Genomic DNA, 7901 nt, shown 5'->3' on the forward strand with positions numbered 1-7901 from the left:
TGTCCAAAATTAATAAGCCACAGGAATCACTGGAAAAAGAAAATAAATTACTCCATTGTTTTATTGCTAAATGAATTTTACTGAATAACTTCTGCTTCTAAACCATCTGTGTAGGCAGCTATGAAAAAAAATATCATCTTTTAAAAATATTTCTTACCAAATTTCCACTTGCTAAGACCCCACTTAGATAAATATATATAAACCCATAATTATAGATCTCAAAAATCTCACAAAATAGGATTGGGAGTTTATACTGAATAGAAGCAAATGTCTATACAACAACTTTTTATTTTATTGATTTAGTTATCAAATTTAGATACTGCCCATCTCACTCTCTCTTTCAATTTGTGGCTTATATTTATTTGTTCCTGCTTCAGTTTTTAAAAAAAACGACTTCTATTTCTACGTAAGTGCATTTACAAACTAATTTGCTCAGCTTTATAAGGCATATTTAAAAATCATAAATTTCCATAAACTGTGTCTATCTTTTTAAAAACTGTTTCTCGTTCCGTTACATATTTCAAGCTCAGTCATCCTTGTTTTGTGTGAATCAATAATTAAGGGATTTGGTGCTGCCATTTTCTGACCTAAAATACCTACTTTATCTCTGAAAAGCACTTTTTCACATAATGCAGTGAATTTTTTTATAAATTCAGTTTTTTTTCTAGAAGGCTGTAATTGATGGGAAAGTACTTCGGGAGTGAAGCAGTCCCATCAAGTTTTCTCAGGTGCTTTTTCTAGTCAGGAATACTTTCAAAGCTAAAGCTTTTTGCTGTTCTTCAGTTTGCTCAAGAAATGGTTTTTCCCTCAGGAGGGAAGTGAAGTGATTTTTGTTTTATCTTCTCAACTTCAGAGCCACAATTTATCACCACAAAGCAGCATTATAAATAGAGAGAAAAAAAGGTTTTCTGCTTACCAGATAAACTCTTGCCTGGGAAAGATCAAGTACCAATTTATCATGAAGCCAAACAGAATTCCAAAGAAAGCTCAAGCTAGAAGGTTTTTCTACAGGTAGTCCTCAACTTACAACAGTTCATTTAGTGACTGTTCAAAGTTACAACAGCACTGACAAATGTGACTTATGACCACTTTTCAGTTATGACCTTTGCAGCATCCCTGTGATCCTGTGATCAAAATTCCGATGCTTGGTAACTGGCCCATATTTATGACTATTGCTGTGTCCCGGGGTTATATGATCCCCTTTTGCGACTTTCTGACAAGCCACATTCACTTAACAACTGGGTTACTAATTTATCAATTGCAGTGATTCACTTAACAACTGTGGCAAGAACAGCCATAAAATGGGCCAAAACTCACTTAAGAAATGTCTCACTTAACAACAGAAAGTTTGGCCTCAACTGCAGTTGTAAGTCAAAAACTACCCGTACAATGATGCAAAACAGAATGAACCACACTGTCACATTCGTACATAAGCATGTTTCTATGTATTAGTTTCCCTCCATTTTTAAGAGAGGTGGAGAAGAAAGCTGAGCTTTAAATAAACTCTGCTATATGATATTGAAGCAAGGTAATATAAGAATTGGAAGTAAATACAAGGGAGAAAATCAAGAGCAGAGCCTTCGTGTAAAAAGGCCAAAAAAGAATTCAGAACAGTACGTTCTCATTCTCTCTCTTTTTAATAATGCTATTATTTTTAGACATGGTATAAACAAGAAACAGGGGGTAAAACATAATAAAAACCTGACTCCAAAATCCAAAGCATTTGCTTCCTATGTAGCATGAAGTTTTTCTTTCTTTCTTTCTTTCTTTCTTTCTTTCTTTCTTTCTTTCTCCTTCCTTCCTTCCCTTCTTTCTTTCTTTCTTTCTTTCTTTCAAGTTGTCTGATGCTTTTAAATGTAGTTCGAGTCCCTTTTTGTTATTCATTGCCACACGTATGGAACATTGCGGCCCAGTTGGTAAAAAGGATTACAATAGTGAACTGGGGACAGAGGGTATGATATTTCAGTAGGAAATCCAGTACAATACAAGATTCTGCTGCTCCATGGATGAATACGTATTTTCCTTTTCTATATTGTATAAAAGAAACGGTGGATGTTATCATACTTACCATTCAAAGTTCTGTTTTCTTCAGTTACAGGGAGACAAATTTCTGTAAAGTATGCAAAAAATACTATAGTGATCACAATAGAGAAAACCGCTCCCATTATGATACTAGGTGCAAACATTTTGGGCAAAAAAAAAGTGTCTAAAGCTTTATTCAAGAAGAAAATAAGCGTTGAATATTAACCAAGCAAAATATCAGCTCTGGAAATGTGAGTGCTAAACTGAAAAGAAAGCTACTTCCAACTACATGGAGATACTTCCTTAACAACTACAATCATTTTAAAGGCATGAAATGTGAGCAGTGTTTGTGTCCGTAAAAAGTATACTAGCATTACGCTCTAATGTGTAGGGTGTCATTTAGCGAACGACAAGCACACTTGACATCTACTGGAGGTTACAAAATCATGATAGTCAAACTGCATGAACATTTTATGTTTCACTAATGGAAAATGATTTACTCTATGCCCTTAGATGGCACCTATGAAGGTGCAGAGACAATGTCTAGTGTCTTAAGATAATAGCACACAGTTTGTTGCATGGTGGCAATATCACAAGAAGCATCAATAGGAGAGAGGTACAAAAATGAGCCATGGAAAGGGGCTCACCCCTTTCAAAGGAGATGAAGTCAAAATACATGGGCTTTTCAACATATGGGGGATGGGTGGCTCTGAGGAGGAGTGCAGCCTTACAAACCCTTGTGCTACTTGAATTATCCTGAAACAAATCAAAACTCCCCAAGGCTAATGACACCAATGTAACTCTTTAATATCTCCTAAATATGCAAAACTAAACTCAAAATATTCAACCATATCTACTCTGATGATGTCATGTTTCAGAGTTTCCCCATCTCTTGAATAAAATGGAATGCAGTCTTTTATATCAACAGAGGGAGCTGTAACATGAAAAAAGTGTCTTGTGTCACCAGAACACTCTAATTATTGTTTTTAAACGGCAGTTTTTTAGTTTAGTTTAGTTTAGTTTAGTTTAATTTGTCTTGTATGCCACCCACTCCCGAAGGACTCCAGGCGGCTCACAATAGACAAGGGAAGGGGGATAATAGACAAAGACAACACTTTAAAAAACGCAACATTCACAGTTTCCGTGGGGCTGGATGTTTCACAAGCCCCCCGGCCTGCTGGAGCAGCCAGGACTTGGTGGCTTTACTTTCTATTAGCACGTTTCCCCAAAAATAAGACAGGGTCTTATTTTCTTTTGACCCCCCCCAAAAAGTACTTGACCTTATTTTCGGGGAGGTCTTATTACTTTTGAGGTACAGGAGGCAGTAAGCGTGGTCACCTCATGGCTGCTGCTGTGTTGCAATATTGTTGAGGAGGGCTTATTTTCAGGGGAGAGCTTAAAAGCCTGCGCTCAAAAGCCTGATTGGGTTTATTATCAGGGGAGGTCTTATTTTGCAGGAAACGGGGTACCAATAGGAAAATAAAGAATAATATTATTAAAATACTAAGAAAAACTAAAAAGCAGCCTGTTAAATTGGGTTGAATACACACTCTACAAACCCCAGTAAAACCAGTGAGTGTCAGAAGCTAGGAACCCTCAACATAAAACACACTTTTTTTAAAACACTGGTAAATTTTGACAACACTAGTTTGCAGCTGACTAGCGTGGAATGCACTATAATTCCTCCTATTGATATTACCAGCATCCAAAGACACAGATTATGTAATTTATTTATTTATTCTTAAAGCTACTGCACCATTCCAAACACAGCGAGAAGGCACAAGGGCAGAGCTGCACAGAACTGCTTTGGAAAAAGGACCAGATGCAGAGCAAAACAATTAAAGGGAAAAGCAGCCAACAGCTGGGGGGGAAAACAAACTATAATCACTCACAACTCTAGGAGTTGTCTAACAAACCTAGTCCCTGAATCTTATTTTAATCATGTAAAGGTTGGGCAAAATTGGCTTCTTTTATAAGCTGTTTGTGTTGTTGTTAATGTTTACAATACAGTGTCATGATTCTGATGCAATTAAGTCATTATTCTGCTAAGCCAAATATTGATTCAACATTGTCCAGAGAGCGTAAGCTACACAGCAGCAGCAAAATTCAGTGTTCGAGAGATTTCTCTAAATCGATTAGATAATTAGTTTTAAAGAAGAGGACAAAGATGTCAACAGTATGATCACAGTATCTATTTGAAACACATGTTTTTTCTGATTACTGAGTCAGAGGCGGGGGAACGTTCGTAATTTCACATCATGAAAGTTCAAGATGCTATGTAATTATGAGACATTAAATAGCTCTAAGCCAGCAAAACCCTGTTCCGTGATGTTCAAATGCTGCAGGTTGAACAGGCGTTCATACACATCTGCAGGAAGGAGTATTTCAGAACCATCCTCTTTTGAACAAAATCAGGGGTTAAGGAATTAATTTGAAGTCAACTGTTAGTAAAAACATGGAAGTGGTCACAACACACATGAATCTAGGCTTTAGCTCCACGGAACTATATGGGGTTGCTCGGAAAGTTGATTTTGATGCACAAAGCACCTTGGAAGCAACTGCCCATATGTGTGTGCATTGCTAACATATAGCAACCGAGGTAATGTAGCCATAATTCAACTCTTTATCAGCATAATGTATATCATAATGTAGTAGTAGGATGTACTTCTGCGAACGTCATTTCACAGCTACTGCACACAAAAATCAGAGACATGGAGATTTGTTGGCTTTCCATATTCTCCCCAGGAATAATCAAGTCATAGCTTCCTATGTATATAATGAACCCATGTATAATACATTGTGTAAAGATAAATTATGACTGAAGAAACAGATACTTTTCTAAAAATTATGGTCATACGGCAGCATTTTATCCCTAACAATATCCACCACCCTTCTCCATTCTAAACAGAAAAAAAAAGCTTTTAAAATCTCTTGACATGTTTAATTGCACTTTTATTATTGTTTTTCTGTTTTAAAATACACGTTAGATTGTTATTTAGTGTTTTCTCATTAAAAAAGTAAATCTCCTAGTGGAATGCAAAATTAGCGTACACTAATCGATTATCAGAAACAAATCAGTTTACAAACATGAAATTTTCTGAAAAGCTTTCTTAGGAATATTAAAATACAAAATATAGCAAAATGGTAATACATTGTGGAAATGGAGGTTGATGTACACATAGTTATTTAGTAGCAGTATTTTTCGCAATGAAGCACTGGCAAATTTCTGCCAATTACTTGATTACCGTATTTTTTGGAATATAAGATGCTCCGACGCACCTAGCTTTTGGGAAGGAAAATAAGGGGGGGGGGAATCTGCTTCTGCCTCCCAGCAATTTGCTTCCTTGCAGCAAACAGCAAACAATACAGACGATATACACTGTTTGTGGTGTTACATTTCAGACTATACTTGTACAGATGCTGTTAAAATTGATGTGACTTTCTGGAAGTATACGTTATTCTCTGCTATTTAAAAGAAGATACAATAGCATTGGGCCTCTTCAGATCAACATTTATTTTAAAAGGTTCTTCATTTTGTTAAGTTGTCTAGAACAATGATAAAGCACTCTTTAAAAAATAAGTCTAATAATTTGAACATTCTATAGGTATTTATAGTTATTGACTTACCTCCTTGCAGCAAACAGCAAACAGCCTGTTTCACTTTCAATGTCACTATAGGCCTCCTGATGATCAGCTGTTTCAGGCTGTAGGAATTGCCATAGCCCAGCGATGGAGAACGTTTTTTGGCTCACGTGCCATAAACGAAGGTTGTGCGCAGGTGTGCCACACCCATAATGCAAGGCGCACCCCCTCAGTACGCATGCATGCATGATAGGTGCGAAACCCCCCCCCCCCATTTTGTGCATGCTTTTTTCACCCTCCCCAGGCTCCAGAAGCTTTATAGGAACCTGGGGGAGGGTGAAAACAGCTTCCCTGAAGCCTCCGGAGCGCAAAAAATCGGCCCTAAGGGCAAACCAGTTCATTTTCAGTCCTCCGGAGCCTTCAGTGACCTTTGGGCTTCTCTGAAGGTTCCGGAGAACTAAAAACAGCCCTACGAACAAACCAGAAGTTACTTCCGGTTTGTCCGTTGGGTCATTTTTCATCCTCCGGAGCCTTCAGGGAAGCTTCTGGAAGGCCCCTGAAGGCTCTGGAGGGCTTAAATCGGTCCTATGAGCAAACTGGAAGTCCGTTCCTGAACTTCCGTGTTTTTGCACTCCAGAGCCTTCAGCGAAGCACCTGAAGCCTCCGGAGGGCCTCCGGGGGAGGCAGGGGGGGCTGTTTTCAGCCTCCCCAGGCTCCTATAAAGCTCTGGAGCCTGAGGAGAGCAAAAAATGGCTTTAAAAAAGGCTGAACTCAGCTGGCCAGCGCGCGCATGCACGCTGGCCAACTGACAGGGCAACACCTTGCGTGTCCTGACAAATGGCTCCGTGTGCTACCTGTGGCACGCATGCCATAGGTTCGCCATTCCAGCCATAGCCTATTGCCGCCTCCGCCAGCCCCATTTTCCCATTTGCTGCAAGGAGGTAAATTGCTGGGAGGCAGAGACCAATGGGTAGGGGCTGGTGGGTGGACAGGGCTAAACTCAGTGTATAAGACGCACCCAAAATCTCACCCTGTTTTAGGGGGGGAAAGGTGCATCTTATACTCCAAAAATTTTGGTACCTTGTGGGTAATAGCAGCAATACCTTGAATACAAATCGCCATATATTCCTAGCCAGCAGTTTGTTTTTAAATCCACTGTAAAGCAGTAAACCACATGCTTTCTAAATAACGTATTGGAGAGTTTATTGACAATGAGTCTTGTAGTTCAAGTTAACATGTTTAATCTTTGTCATAGAGATAGGCATCCCGATATCCTCCCGATATCCTATATATTTTTATCTAAGGATAAAAACACCCTCAAGTTCACCTCCTAATAACTACATAAACAAATCTACACTATTTTCCTGGCAGCAGCACAGAAGAAGGCTTACCATTGTCTATTTTCTGAATATTGTTTCCACTTATCATCTATTCTATATATCTGAAACTCCCTAATAGCAAACTTAGTTTCTGAGCCCAGGTAAAGTCAGCCAGCTGCTACTGCTGTTGAGACATGTTATACAAGACCCCTCCAATAATTCTTGACTCAGGTCACTGAAATTGAACACATTTTATAGAATAAGGAGAGTATACCTTTTACAGAAGTTGCAGGTTTCAGGGATATTCTTCCAACCAAGCATTCTTTCAGCATCGATTCGTAATTGACCCAGCGATGAACCTGCAAGGAAAAATGTAAGTTTATATTTGACATCTGTTCATCTAACATACTTAATCACATACTTCTAAATAACCATGAAAATGTTCTAAATCACATAAATTAAACGCTAATAACCAAGTTGCTAAGTGAACAAAAACAAACATATAGACAGTCTTCAACTTAAATTGTAATTGAGCCCAAAATCATGGCCGTAATTCATTGTAGTCATTAAGCGGGTCACCATACGACCAGACCTCAGTTTACAACTTTTTTTTTTGCAGAGTTGTTAAATGACACCATGGTTGTTAAGCAAATCCATTCTACCTATTGGTTCTGTTTTGCCAGAAACTGGCAAAAAAAACCATTAAAAATTGCAGATATGTGAATGCAGGATGCTACAAATGGATGTGAAAGTGAGCTAACTGCCAAGTACCCAAAATGTGATCAGGTGACTGATGTGAATGGGCAGGATGTGAATGGGCAAGATGGCTTATGGCTGTCATATGACGCCGAGGTGGCGCAGTGGTTAAATGCAGCACTGCAGGCTACTTCAGCTGACTGCAGATCTGCAGTTCGGCTGTTCAAATCTCACCGGCTCAGGGTTGACTCAGCCTTCCATCCTTCCGAGGTGGGTAAAATG

General features: G+C 38.7%; 1 protein-coding gene across 8 annotated transcripts in view; it reads right to left on the reverse strand.

The window, feature by feature from the left end:
- Positions 1-7901, reverse strand: part of CYB5R4 (cytochrome b5 reductase 4) — a 38844-nt gene that overhangs the window by 24534 nt on the left and 6409 nt on the right. For 6 of the 8 annotated variants that reach the window (XR_015697086.1, XM_087718808.1, XM_087718809.1 and 3 more), the window contains exons 4-5: positions 7198-7282; positions 2069-2131 (exon numbers count right to left, since the gene is read on the reverse strand). Coding sequence is in view for 7 of the 8 variants with exons in the window: in XM_087718808.1 (XP_087574934.1) it covers positions 2069-2131; positions 7198-7282 (148 nt within the window). In the remaining variant the exon portion in view is untranslated. The remainder of the gene's footprint in view (positions 1-2068; positions 2132-7197; positions 7283-7901) is intronic. The other 2 variants (XM_087718804.1, XM_087718805.1) reach the window with 2 other exon arrangements.

This window comes from Thamnophis sirtalis, unplaced genomic scaffold, assembly GCF_051295495.1.
Source record: "Thamnophis sirtalis isolate CommonGarterSnake01/CBP01778 unplaced genomic scaffold, rThaSir2_p1.2 scaffold_6, whole genome shotgun sequence".
NCBI lineage: Eukaryota > Metazoa > Chordata > Lepidosauria > Squamata > Natricidae > Thamnophis > Thamnophis sirtalis.